Raw genomic sequence first — 14208 nt, 5'->3', positions numbered from 1 at the left:
CGCCAGTTATTGTCTCCAATGTAATTTTCTTTTTTGGACTACAACAAACACACAGACTGTAGGCAACAGTTTACTTCTTGGGATTGGTGATGTAGACAAGACCAACATTATCATAATTCCTCCCGCTTGGATTTAGCCTGTAAGTTAACTCCTCGTAGCATTGAATCTTTCAAACATGTTAAGGAGCGTCACATTTGCGGTTGACGTCAGAGGTATTCAGGACAATCACAACGTACAGATTAGCTGGCTCATCAAGGACAGTTTTGTACAAAATCCATGTGTTTTAGGAAGACAGGGAAATCTGGAGATACAAAAATGTACGGTATGTGGAAAAAATGTATTTTTTTACCATAAACCACGCAAAACATTTTATTTGATCAAATACACAAAATAACATTGTTTTTTGGCAATGAAATAGGTGCTCTTTAATGCTGGTTGGTACAATTCAGTGCATAGTTTTATAGTTTTTCTATGTTGGCTGCATAATTTCGCATAATTGCTGTTTTGATTTCTGCTTTTGTTTGTCTTTCATCTTTTCTTGGCATTTCTGTGGTCGGCAGCTTCGGCCAGGTTGTGTTTGGGCGTAAGTGTTATTTTAAAGCCACATGTCAATAGCACATTGCTGCAGAGGAGTGTATTCAAGTTGTTGTGTTGCAGACTATTGCAATAAAAAGGTTTTAGGGGGCAAATATTCATGCCTGTATTGAATGTTTAATACTGATTGAAAACAGATTTCAGGGTTTCACACGGGTCTTTGAAATCCTTGAAAGTTTGTGAATCTGGGGGAAAAAATTCAAGGCCCTGGGAAGTTTTTGAAAATATACATACATAGATACAGGTCATTGAAAGTGCTTGAATCTATTTTATGGTAAAAAATCCATATTATTCCCTGTGTAGTGTAGGATAATATCATGCTAGACTTTTTAGGCACACGTGCTAAACTGTTCGCTTTAAATGCTTTTATCTTCTGTATGCAAATGTTTATTCATACCAAAATGCTTTTTTGCATAGTTGTGTTTGACACATGAAAACGTCTCGGGTTACGTATGTACTGTTGTTTCTTGAGAAGGGAACGAGACGCTGCGTCTCCCTGCCATACTTACTGCGTCCATGTAACGGCGTCTTTGGCAAAATTTCAGATAGCGATATACTTCCTGGCTCCCGCATCACCCTGTCTTTGTTGTTAAGCCTCACCATTGGTTGAATTTAATATACACATTCAGACGCACTTACCCCTGTAGGCGTCCCCAAAGTGTCACCGCAGTGACGCAGCGCGAGTTCCCTCGAAAGGGAACTGTAACAATGTATCTTAAAAGGTAACACGATGTAACCTTGCTCTCACTTAAAATGTGTCCCCACATTTATTCCTTGAATTTGAGGGTATTGGACCTGGAAAGTCCTTGAAAGGTCCTTGAATTTGAAGTTAACTAAGGTGTGGGAACCCTGAGATTTGATAATAGTGATTGAATAATATGTCTACCAAGCCCATAGAAATTTGGCTGTGTTAGACGTGTTTCTGACAGCTGCTTTGACTAAATGGTTCTTTAAGGAACCAAAAATGGTTCTTCTATGGCATCACTGTAAAGAACCTTTTAAGCATCAGAACTGAGCTTCATTTATAAGTTATAAGTTAAATTTCATTACAATATTGTAGGGCTGTGAGTGTGACAAATAATCGTGAAAATGCGCATTTCTCCATAAATGAATTTTAATGAATTACTGTGAAATGCCGCCACATCCAAAAGCCAGAGGGCACTCTCGTGCAGAAACGCCATTTGTGCCACAGAAGAAGTACCATTACAAATGCTATTCCAGGAAATGTCTAAAGGCATATTCAGAATTCCGATTCAGAATTGATTTCAGAGAGGTCTTTTAATGGGGAATGTGATGCATCGTCACAGCCCTACAATATTGAAGTGTTACATGTGCGAAAGTGGGTTCTTTTTTGAGATCTCTAAACAGCAATGAGATTAAATGAAGAGCAAATGGAAACTTAAGTGTCCTTTTTTTCAGAGATAAGTCCTCAGTAATCTCACAAGCATCTCCTCCAGTTTCAAAGACATCTTGCCATGTCACATTCTGTGCTTAAATTTCCAAGATTCCCAAGTCTGCAATTGAAAATCAGATCCAAAACTACTGCATGAAACTATGATCATTCGTTTTTTAGCTTTTCAACTTTTATTGTATGTTAACGGTTGTCCAAATCAAACAACGTGAGCTCTTTTTGTAGCATTTGTATGTTGTCACATGAATAGGAATTAAAGGGATGTTGTATTTGAAAAATCAACCTGAGGCACTGTATGATTGGATTACATTGAATTCATTACTGTCAAATGTTAACTTAGTATTTTTGACCTACATATTTACCCGGTTACCTCATATTAACCCTGCCAAGGTATTTGTTTAGCTTCTTTTGAGTGAGCATAACGTTTTGACGGTTTTAATGTTCATGTACTGTAATCTGTTATGATTTTGTATATGGTATTGTGGGTGGAGAATTTACACTGTCTTTCTCACTTGTTTCTTTTGTAAAACCAATCATAAAGAGATATTATTTACTTTTTTATTTATTATTTTGCCTATAACAGATGGTTGGTAGTCACCATTTACTAGCAATAGTAAAATTTTCTTGAATCTGAATATCTTTACCGTTGTCTCCCTGCAGATTGAGATGTCTGGTGAAACAACTGGATAAGGGTGAAGTGAATATTGTAGATCTGAGGAAGAACATTGAATATGCAGCTTCAGTACTTGAGGCCGTGTACATCGACGAAACCCGGTGAGTGATGCTTTGCTTTACACAGTCTTACATCATGATTCATATTCTCTGCATCTTAATGTTTCTTTCTTACCTTTTTAAAGGTTCTTTCTGTTTTGCACTTGCATTGTACACTCCAAAAAGTGCTATGTTGTTTTTCACTCAGGGCTGGGTTAATGTTGGACAGAACACACCACTGGGTTAAAAATGACCCAATGTTGGGTTGTTTTATCCTAGTTGCTGGGTCGTTGTTACTCAACTAAGGGTTAAAACAACCCAGCCCTGGGTTAGAAACATCCCAGCACTTTTTAGAGTATACTTTCACAAAGAATCTGGCCTGGGGCCCTGGATCTTGGGTCCAATACCACATGACCCATATGACTTTTTACCCAAACCCGACGTGCATAAATAACTTTTGTCCTGTGACAAAGCCATCAAAATTAGACCTGAGTCCTACACAACCAAGTGGCAATTTTGTTTTAACCTGACTGGACCCAAATGTAAACGGCAACGATGTTTGTGCGGTTTGCAGCCCCACATGCACCAGTCAGACAAAAATAAACCCTAATGGCCTTGCAAACAATTTGGCCTATATTTTCTTTTGTTATCTAACGATGACACGAAGGCAACCGCTTAAGGGCCGTTCACACAGCCCAGTCTCACGAAATTTCATTATATAGTCACGTATTTTTTTTATTCCTTTTTCGTTCCAATATCACGAAATTTTGTGTTTTTTCGTGATCGTATAAGGAATTCCTGTTTTCGTGGGATTATCACGTATTGGTTACTCGACTGTTTTGTCCTATTTTTAAACCATTGTTAAAAATGGTTTAAGCGCACACTCACATTATCCAAACCAAACCATGCCCCGGTGCGGCGCGATTGTCACCCCTCCCTTCTCCCCCATGGTGCACGCACTCACACTGTACTTTTTATCGATCCGAGTCCGGGCGCGCTTTCGTCATTAAGATGCGTTTGTTTTGATTTTGATCAACATCTTGTTGTTAAGATGCACTCACACCACAGCCTTCCGCGCCTGAGCCCAAGTGAACCGCGCTCCGGCCCACCTCTGCAACCCGCCCGCGCGCAATTAACCAATCCGCGCCCGGGCGCGGAACAGAGCGATCACACTAGTCAAACAAACCAGGCTTTGGGGGTCAGACGCGCCCGAGCGCGGTTTGGTTTGGATAGTGTGAGTGTGCCCTAAGGAATTGCAAAAGTAATTATGTAAATAGACGAATTGCAAATAATAAATAATATAATAAAATATTATTAATATAATATTTGCATATAAATTATTTTTGCTTTTATGGGTGAATGAACAGAAACCAGAAGAATGTGGTAACATGTTCAAATGACATGTGTTATCTCCACTTCGAGGATTATTCATCTTTTCCACCCTGTTGCGTATCAAGTATTTTCAGCTATCTCCATCATTTATCAGGAGGTGTTTTGTTTTCATCTGAAGAGAGTCAGAGGTCTCATGTAAAGCAGCTCGCTCCCTGCTGAAGTCAGCCACACAGTTAGTCAGCGGAGGTCTGCGTCTCGTAGACCCTCAATCCTAATTAAGTGAGACCCAGAGCTCTGCCGTGTCTTAGACTGATGTATACAGAGCACTAGCGTTGGCCTACTACAACCTTGCCAGCTTGCCGTTTGATGAGCCGCTGTTTAGACAGAGTCGGCTATGGCTAATTACGTTTTCCTAATGACGGGCACAGGATGTATTGCCATGGCAGCAGCTTTGAGCAATTTTAGCTTGTTACTGGAAGTCAGGGAATATTTGTTATGATAACATGTCGCATTTCCTGCGCAGGTCGGACCGCCTGCGTAAGACCGAGCAATAACGGTTGTCATTCTTTGTGCTGTTTTCATTTCTCATGAAAAGTGTATTTATTTTATTTTATGCCGGTTGCTTGAGGTACTTAAGCGTTGAATAGCGGCGTTCTGACCAATGGCGCGTAAGCGGGATGAGTCACAGCTCTGTGAGAAAATGAGTTTCACCGTCTGCACTCACATCAGCGGAGCTTCATGCCGATGTAGGATTGCATTTATTTCATGAAAATGTGAAGGTCACATTTCCTCAGAAAAAGACATGTTTTGCTTAAAGAAAATACAACGTTTTAAGCACAAATTAGAACTCAGATCCGGTAATATTGTTTTCTCTTCTGCTAAGATTTTATATATTTGCTCTGCAAGGATGTTTCTGAACAAACTTTACTGATTATTTTAAAGAGCTACTTTTATTAGTGTGCAGTATTGCTTTTGCAAATCAGCATTTTCTATTAATATTCAAATAATTAAAGGTAAAAATGAAATTGTGGTAGAAACACATATTCACTTTTACAGTAACTTACTACAATTTTGCCTCCTATAAACTTCTAATTTAATCTATTAAAATATTTGGGGGTAAAAATGGGCTGTAGAATATAGTTATTGTGCTTTAATAAGCAGCTAAAATGGGAGCAGGATGCCTGCTTATAGGCAATTTGTTCAAGTAAGAATCAATCCTATACTAGAGTCTTACAGCAGTTGTTGCATAATATGTATATTGTACAATTTAATTATTATAAATATTATTAACTAAAATCGTATTTTTTGATTAATGCATCTTTTAGATTCTGCAAGGGGAAATGTAAACTGTGTAGTGAACAGAGAGTCAAACATATAGGGGCGGTTTCCCAGACAAGGGCGTAAGACTAGTCCCAGACTTACTTGTTAGTGTTGTCTTGATAGAAAACAACTTACTATATCTTAAAGGTGCAGTGTGTTATTTTTAGAAGGATCTCTTGACAGAAATGCAAAATAATAAACAAAACTATATTATCAGGGGTGTATAAAGACCTTTTAAAATGAACAGTTAAGTGTTTATTACCTTAGAACGAGAACTTTTTATCTACATACACCGAGGGTCCCCTTACATGGAAGTCGCCATTTTGTGCCGCCATTTTTCTACAGAAGCCCTTAACGGACAAATTTTTTTACGAAGTTGTCTCCGATGATTACATGTTTGTCCCGTGGCGGCTACCATAGCTTCTCTATATGTTTCAAAAGCGAGGGGTGAGCAGTGGACTAAGCCGTTGGTTGCAATTCACAACCTCACCATGAGATGTCGCTAAAATTTACACACTGCACCTTTAAAATATATCAGTACGAGTGTTGTGTCTCACGATGCTCACCATTAATGTTTATTTATATATTATGCTTTTAAAAATGATTTAAATGTCCTATTTTACCTAAGGCCTTGACCTGGCTTAAGGTAATCCCTGTCTGGGAAACCGCCCCATAGTATTTTATTTAAACATTCTTTATTTTATTTATAAAGGGCTTTTCTCAATGATGCATTGTAAACGCAACTTTACATGAAAAGCAAAAAAAAAAAATGGGAGAATTAATAAATGGAACCCTGGACCACAAAACCAGTAATAAGTTGCACAGGTATATTTGTAGCAATAGCCAACAATACATTGTATGGGTCAAAATTATTGTTTTTATGCCAACATCATTAGGATATTAACCCTTGTGGGTTGTTTAAATTCCCTACTCTTTCGGATTGTTTGTGTACAAAAAAGTCCACTTAATTAATCGGTTGTAAAAAATTATCAGATACATTTTTCCCCTATTTTTTTCATAAATCTGTTAATCAATTGCGCACACACACACGCACGAACGCACTAATATGCTGTTATACTTCATATAGTCTCGCGTAGCCAAACCTTCAATACTGAAGGTCTGGTGTTTTTCGCTGCTTTTTCTGGACAAAGCCCACCGACGAGCTGTTTGACCGACATGTCAAACAACCAATCACAGTTTGTTTCGTCTAGCGTCACGTTTCGGACTCCCCACAATAACGAGCCGGCTGGCAACAAGTCAGTTATTGAAATAACCAGCAACCTATTAGCATCTAAATAAACAACATTACTCACCATAGAACAACGTTGTGCACTTCATCAACAACCACACCAATGAGAAGCTCCCGTTAAACATCTGTTTGAAGCATACCTCTCCACTTTTTAACACATACAAGCAATTCAGGAGAACCAAACTTTTTGACTGCACTAACTGCCTCAAGCAAAACTCTTGGACGTCTTTTAGAGAGTCTATGCTGCGAACTTTGCATATTTTTGAGAATCCAATGTTTAGCTGATCATGATAACTGCTCATTCTTATCCACGTGGACACGACTGATTCTCTTCCTCAATGGAATGTCAGAGCTTTGTTTTCCAGGGACTGAAACTAATCGCGACACTCGCCTCTCCTGGAAATCCAGTTTATTTCAACCAATCAAAGACGACTTTGCCATTCTCCCAGGGTTTCCAGAAAAGTGTACGAAAAACATCAGACGTTCAGCCAACAGTTTGTGGGCGTGACGTCTGAGGCTGAGACTATACTTCATATAACTCAATGTACAAGCCAGAAATTAAGCTTTGTTTTTGCACAGGCCAACTAAAGGGTTAATGGTGCTACATGGTGATCAACAGTAAAAATGACAAATTTTACCTGTTAGCAAAAAGAAAAATCGACAACAATTAAGAATACATGATTAAATGGTGTCATGGCTTTGCAATGAAAAAATGTTGTTATAATGTAAGTCAATGGGGCAAAAAAGCCACAAACAACTAATTAGGAAGAAAAGAATAAAAACTGATGCTGAACAAAAACTAAAAATGCATCAAAGCCAATGTTTTTACTAGGGATGCACCGATATGGAAATTTTGGCCGATAACCGATAACTCTTTAAATTTGGGGGCCGATAACCGATATCTATAGGCCGATAAATATTCATATTATTTTCAATGAAAAACTCGCAGACCGCGGACATCTTGTATTTGCGCTAGACTAGCATACTCTTCTAAAGCCCGCAACACGTGTCATCTTTGTGCTATGTCACAGAAAGCACCAATCAAAACTTCACATGGCCAGCAATGAGCAAGTGAAGTGGTTCAACAAAATAATCCATAATTTATCGGCTTTCATTTATTGGCCTAATTTTGCTATCAGACCGATAACCGATAATATTAAAAATAAGCAGTAATCGGCCGATAACAATATTTCGGCCAATATCGTGCATCCCTAGTTTTTACCAATCTTTGACAAGCCCAAGACCTTAAAAAGGTAAAAAATCCAGTCCGCAATCACTTTTTATATTACAAATTGGTAATTTTGTGTGTTTTTTGTCATCAAATAAGTACTGAGGGTGATTAACAGATTTACAGCTGTTTAATTTAGTGCCTTTTTCGTACATGAACAACCCGGAAGGGTAGTACATTTACCCACGGTATATTGAGTTTTTGAAAAATTTCAAAGCATTTTCTCAAAATATGTGTCAATATAAGATGTATTACCAAAAATCATTCCATTTGCTGAAACACAGAGAAAGTTGTGGCCAAATTAAGACACAAAAAAAGCAAAAATGGCCTCAACAACCCATAAGGGTTAAGTGATGATGTTTCATGAAGATATTTTGTAAATTTCCTACCTTAAATATATCCAAAATGCATTTATCATTAATAATATATGTTGCAGACTTAATTTGGACAACTTTAAAGGTGATTTTCTCAACAACAACAACAAAAAAGTTATCCAATCCCTACAAACCATACATCAATAGAAAGTGTATTTAAGCACTCAGATGATGTATAAATCTATAAAAATACACTTATGACTGGTTTAGTGGTCCAGGGTCACATATAGGCCTATAGATTATAATAGAATACAGTACAATTTATGGTATTAGTCCTTATAAATTAATTATGATTTATTAAAACAGTATATACTTCCACTTTTTATGTGATTCATAATTTTTTGACACTACTGAAGTTGCTTTAGTTGTGAGATTTCACTTTGAATTAAAAGTGTTGAAAAAAACCCTAGACTATGCAATTTAATACAGACAATAAATATACAATGTTTCTTTTGCATGCAACAACATAACAACAAGCTGTACAGTTTTCCAACGAATGACTCATATGAGATGCTTTGTACAACATACATTTTTGGTTTTGTAAAGGTCACACACTGTAGGCTGCTGTTGCCTCTTCATTTTGAAGTAATATCCTCTCTGAAATGGTTTTATTCTCCAGACGCCTGCTGGACACTGAAGATGAGCTCAGCGATATCCAGGCAGACTCTGTGCCCATGGAGGTGCGTGATTGGCTGGCCTCCACCTTCACCAGGAAGATGGGCGTGGTGCGTAGGCGACCCGAAGAGAAGCCCCGGTTCCGCAGTATCGTTCACGCTGTCCAAGCTGGGATCTTCGTTGAACGGTATTAAAATCATTTGTTCAGTTCATCATCAGAAATTATGAGTAAGGAGCTGTAATATAAAATAAGTAATATAATATGTTATTTAACATAATGTGGTAATGTTTAATAAATAACCACAATAATGCATTTGATTAGTTATTATGATTTATGCTCACTTAGTCAATAACATTTGATACAAAGACAATATAGACAAATGTACATCTCAGATGTACATATTGGTACCAAATATATACTGTATCTAATCGTACAGACCTTTTTAAAGAGTACTACATTTTTGCCCCCTTTTGCTAACAGTGTATATAGATACTGTATTAACAAAATTAAGTTGCCTTATAAGATATAAGATACACATATTATATATTTTATTTCTTATATTATATAATAATCTAATAAAGTCTAATAAAAGTATTAGTTTCAGTATTCAATTTCAGAAAAAAATATATTCTTAAAAGTAGGGCTGTCAAAAGAATAATCGCAATTAATCACATACAAAATAAAAGTTTGTATTTGCATAATATATTTGTGTGTTTATTGTGTGTAATTATATTGTATATATAAATACACACATATATATATATTCATTTAATAAAATGTTATATATTTATATTTATCTATATTTAATATAAAATATATTAAAATCTCAATAAATATACGTATATATATATACTACTGTTTACTATACAATACTATACTATGCAAAGGCTAAATAATGCTTAATTTGTAATTATGGTGAACCTTTATAAACTCTTATGAACTTTTAAGTAGAGCTGTCAAAAGATTAATCGCATACAAAATAAACATTTGTATTTGCATAATATGTGTGTGTGTGTGTATATATATATATATATATATATAATATATATATATATATATGTAAAATATATGTAAAAGTTTATTAAATACATACATGCATGCATGTGTGTGTATTTATATACAAAATATTTAGACACAGTGCACACACATATATTATGCAAATACAAATGTTGATTTTGGATGTGATTTATCTTTTGACAGCTCTACTTAAAAGTTCATACGAGTTTATAAAGGTTCACCATAATTACAAATTAAGCATTATTTAGCCTTTGCATAGTATAGTATAGTATAGTATAGTATAGTATAGTATATAGTATACCTGTGCTGTGACATAATTATGTTTTCTTAGAAGATCTTTTTTAAACCATATTTTAATCCATTCCTAAAAAGTATTCCACCCAAGTCTCTTGTCATTCATTACAAAAACATAGACTAGCTCAATGGGGCGTTACCCTTTGTAAGTACAAAGTAAACCGTTGTATCTAAAAAGTTAATATTGGTACCTCATGGGTACATATGGCTACCAAATGTATACATATGATACATACTAGGATCTTTTTATAGGGAACTAAAGGGCTGTCTATGTAGGTGATAGACAGCCAGGATTCTCCAATTTATTGGAACAGGGTCTGTGTTTACACATTTATTTTATGTTTATCCCTTAAGTGAGTTTAAACCAAACCGACAGTCTCATTTCACAGACCTGCCCAGTTTTTCCTACTAACTGGGAAAAATGTCTTTCAAGATTACAGACATATAACAGGCACATCCTTAAGCGCAAATCCGGCAAAATCTTTTCCAGTAAATGAAAACGAATGTCTGAATTCAGTTTGTTTGTGAGACAGTCCGTCTCTGATAGTCGTGTATGTTAACGATATGAGTAATGCATGCTAACAGCCTCCATCTCACATGGGCAGAGTACCTCATTTCCATGGCAACTCTTTCTGAATGTCACAGACACCTGTCGAGTTTGAAACTGTGATCGCTGTGCGGTGTGTAATATTAAACGCATGTTAGGCTCTATTTATGATTGAAGGCTTTCAAATTATTCCAGTTATGTGTAAACACTGTAATGTTTCTTAAAATATATACTTGTTGGTTTTTAAGGGAGTATTTCTAAGAAAAGAAATACAAGATCTTTAGAAATAAGCTTTATTAATTTATAGATACACGGTACAAAGCATAGGGTCACTTGACTGAAGTTTTCTCAGGATTCTTATCTTTTTCTAAAGGTTTGATTTTTTTTGTAGACAAAAATATAATTGTGCAAACTTGTTTATTTATTTATATGCACACCTTTGAATGAATAACAATAAAGCAGCCAATAAGACTCTAGAATATAGTGATTTTAAAAAGCATTTCAGGGAGACAACAATAATCTCCATGAATTCTATGCAAATGGTGCTTTAAAGTGCTAAAATATAACAGTTTGATTAAGTCACAACATAATTCCCAAAATTTAATTTCAGTTATATTGTTTAGCTTTGATGGGTTTACTATTGACATAAGAGGCCTGAACTGCTCATTTCCCATTATTGAGATGTGTCAGGAAGAGGCAGTTTAATATAAACACTAGAACTGAATTTAATCAATGTGCATTATTTTGGATCTGGGATCTGTGTGGAGAAATTTTGTGTTACATTATAAAATTCTTTCCCAGCCTTGTTTGTAAAAATTTTTTTTTACTGTAACGTTCTGCTAAGATGCTCTAGTAGCTCAACAGTGTTTAGTTGATAACATAATTATTTTTGCTAGATTTTAATTAAAAAAGCAGTTCATTTAACGGAAAACAGCACTATTTTTCAATATTTTACTATGTTCTTACCTCAACTTGGACGAATAATACATACCTGTCTTTATTCAATGCTTGCACTTTTAATCTTTGTACAGCGCCTCATGAATGTGTTAGCATTTAGCCTAGCCCCATTCATTCTTTAGTATGCAAACAGGGATGAATTTAAAAGCCACCAAACGCTTAAATGTATTCCCTATTTAACTCTTTCCCCGCCAGCGTTTAAAAAAAAGTTGCCAGCCAGCGCCAGCATTTTTCATGATTTTCACAAAAGTTGAATGCCTTCCAGAAAATGTTCTTCTTTAAATATATAAACATACAATATATCAAATGAAAGAACAGACCCTCTGCTTTCAAAAAAAAGTTTCATCCTATCATTAGTTTTTTCTTTTTCACCTCTCAAATATGGATAGGTATCTTCAAAAACACCAAATTTTAGGGGTGCGCCGAAATTTCGGTCGCCGAAAATTCAGGCCGAAAATGGCATTATCGGTTTCGGGCCGAAATAAAAAATCCAGCTGAAAAAGTCAACCGAAAATAAATGTCAACCGCGCCCTCCCATCCGTGCGCTAGCGCTTGGGTTTCACTCACGGTGATCAGTCGTCTCCCACCCCTCCCCTTCGTGATCAAGCAGGTTTCACTCACGGTCGAGCTGTTTGCACACGTCTGCAAAGATTAAGCATGTCTTGATGTGTAAACTTTAGAGAGAGTCGCGCTAATGTGTCTCATACTGCAATCCATTAACATACATTTGGCGAATAAAGGAACAAAACACAACGTAACGTTTTTATGTGGAGCAACTGTTCCGCTGTTTGGGATTCACCCTCGGTCTCTGTGTGTGCGCGCTTAAAGTGCCCTCAATAGTGCACATACGAGAGAAATGCGTTTAAAAAAAACAAGCAAACGTAAACTCTTTCTGTTATTGACAGGGCACATATAAACAAAATTATCTCCACAGTATTCTTTTTCTAATAAAAACATTTGTTTATGTCTTAAGTGTATGTATAGATTACAGTCAGATTAACCTACTTAAGTCTGTGTCATTAATGTTAATCAAACAACCCATGACAAAAGACAAATAGCTCTAAAAATAATAATATATTTAATTTATTGTGTTGTGTTAAATTTGATTTCTGTACCTAATGCTAATTTCAGACCTTATTAATGTACAACTTTGTTCTTTTTTGTAAATGTTTGCAATTTCTTTATTGTTTATTAGATTTTTCCCACCTGCTTTTTGCTGATCCGAAAAATAATCTGATCTGTGCCTCAAAAACTGTTATGTGATCCGAACTGTGAGTTTTTTTTATCCATCACAGACCCCTAGTAAAGTTAGTACACAGTGATAGCCATAAATGCAATTGTACTAATAATTGGCATAATAATTTCTTTCGGTGTTTCGGTTTCGGTTTTTCGGCCTTGGTTTCCTTTTTTCGGTTTTCGGTTTCGGCCAAGAATTTTAATTTCGGTGCATCCCTACCAAATTTTGTTGAGAAGATTATTCCATTTTTGTGAAAGACTTTTGATAGAGATCAGATGCAGAGCGATCCTCAAAACATACACAGAGTTCTTTCTCTTTCACGTGAGGAGTTATTTCCGGGTTGTATAAGTTGCGGAATTGCTGGATAATAGCGGTATTGTTGAAAGCCGGAAATTCTCGTCATTGACAGGGAGGTGTTTTGTCTTAATTGACGAGTTAACTCGTTAATGGCGGGGAAAGAGTTAAAGACTGTTACATGAGTAGTTACACGAGTAAGTATGGCGTCACAAAATAAGCGAGAGGGGGAGTAGTCTGGAGTGATGATGTCACTGCGCGCCGAGGTCGAAGTGCTGCAAACTATGTGCTCTTCCACCAAACAAATAGTTCTCATTTTTTATCAGCTTAAAAATCACCACGTTTTATTTTGTGCCACCATACTTAATCGTGTAACTACTCATGTAACAGTCTTTAAATAGGAAAAACATGGAAGTGTTTGGTAGCTTCCAAATTCATCCCTGTTTGGATCCTAAAGAATGAATAGGGCTAGACTAAATGCTAACACATTCACGATACGGTGTACAAAGATTTAGTGCACACATTGATCAAAGATAGGTATTAATTTGTCTAAGTTAAGTTAAGAACATAGTAAAATATTGAAAAACTGTGTTTTTCTTTAAGCTACTGTATGTCATAAAACAAACACTCAAAAAAATGCTGGGATATTTTCAACCCATTGGGTTAAAAAAGGACAAACCCATTGGGTTGTAATTTGACCTATGCTTGGTTGTTTTAACCCAACCAATATCATTTTCAACACAATGTTGGGTCAAATTTTTGGGTCAATTGAACCCAACAACTTGGTTGATAATTTTAGGGTAAATATACTTATACGTTATTTTTACTTATACAGTCAGTAGTTCCCAAACTGAGGGACGGGACCCCCTTAAGGGGGCTTGAGATGGATGCAGTTGTATGACAATTTATAAATACATACATTTATCATGAATTCTGTGTAAACAAACCTCAGAAAAATATAGCTACCAGCCAACAGCCCGACATTGTATACTTAAAATGTTTTGTTTAATTCAAGTTCTAAGTTTGA

At 36.0% G+C, this 14208-nt stretch overlaps 1 protein-coding gene across 5 annotated transcripts in view; it reads left to right on the top strand.

Moving 5' to 3' along the window:
• pde1a (phosphodiesterase 1A, calmodulin-dependent) overlaps positions 1-14208 on the top strand; it is a 180361-nt gene that overhangs the window by 140399 nt on the left and 25754 nt on the right. For all 5 annotated transcript variants that reach the window (XM_073854682.1, XM_055214572.2, XM_073854683.1 and 2 more), the window contains 2 exons: positions 2666-2779; positions 8839-9021. In XM_073854682.1, coding sequence (XP_073710783.1) covers positions 2666-2779; positions 8839-9021 — 297 coding nt within the window. The remainder of the gene's footprint in view (positions 1-2665; positions 2780-8838; positions 9022-14208) is intronic.

Source organism: Misgurnus anguillicaudatus, chromosome 17 (genome assembly GCF_027580225.2).
Source record: "Misgurnus anguillicaudatus chromosome 17, ASM2758022v2, whole genome shotgun sequence".
Taxonomy (NCBI): domain Eukaryota; kingdom Metazoa; phylum Chordata; class Actinopteri; order Cypriniformes; family Cobitidae; genus Misgurnus; species Misgurnus anguillicaudatus.
This window is presented reverse-complemented; position numbering and strand designations above follow the sequence as displayed.